Genomic DNA, 543 nt, shown 5'->3' with positions numbered 1-543 from the left:
GCACGAGAGCGCAAAGTAACACAACCGTACAATATGAGGGGAAGCTACAAAGCTTGGTAACCCGCATCTTTCTTCCTAAGAATATCACTTAATGAGCCCAAAACAGCCGGTCCCAAATCAGCTCTCCGAGGCGATGACTCCAGCATCACTGAGCCTGTCACTGATAGGAAACACTTGGTGTTGCGCTCGGCAGAGATGAGAATGAGGCGCTGTTACCGGAGAGGTGGAGCTGACACAGCGCGCGCCCGCGCGCTCACACACGCGCACGCGTACACACACACACACACACACACACACACACACACACACACACACACACACACACACACACGAGCCCAGAAAGAGTGAGGGAGCAGAGTGTGTGATATGTGCACGAAAAGTAGAACACAGAGGATACGAGTGCTCGGGTATGGCAATGGCCCCGTGGGCATTCGCGCGCGACTTCATCTGCAGAATTCCCGTGACCGGATCTAATTCTATCATTAAATGTGTCATAAAACCTGAACCTGGACGTAGAAAAGAAGCGGTAAAATTAAGACTTTG

The 543-nt window shown here is 51.6% G+C and overlaps 1 protein-coding gene across 1 annotated transcript in view; it reads right to left on the bottom strand.

Annotated features, from left to right (window-relative positions):
- The window catches only part of sorcs3b (sortilin related VPS10 domain containing receptor 3b), a 90,486-nt gene extending 90,330 nt beyond the window's left edge, over positions 1–156 (bottom strand). Inside the window, exon 1 of the mRNA XM_027000186.3 lies at positions 1–156. This exon is cut by the window's left edge and continues 575 nt beyond it. Within this exon, the coding sequence (XP_026855987.2) occupies positions 1–67 (67 nt within the window). The 5' untranslated portion in view covers positions 68–156.
- Between the last annotated feature and the right edge of the window lie 387 nt (positions 157–543).

This window comes from Electrophorus electricus, chromosome 10 (assembly GCF_041902795.1).
Source record: "Electrophorus electricus isolate QZ-2024a chromosome 10, ASM4190279v1, whole genome shotgun sequence".
In the NCBI taxonomy this organism is placed as follows: Eukaryota; Metazoa; Chordata; class Actinopteri; order Gymnotiformes; family Gymnotidae; genus Electrophorus; species Electrophorus electricus.
The sequence above is the reverse complement of the archived record's forward strand: the minus strand, read 5'-3'. Positions and strand labels throughout refer to the sequence as shown.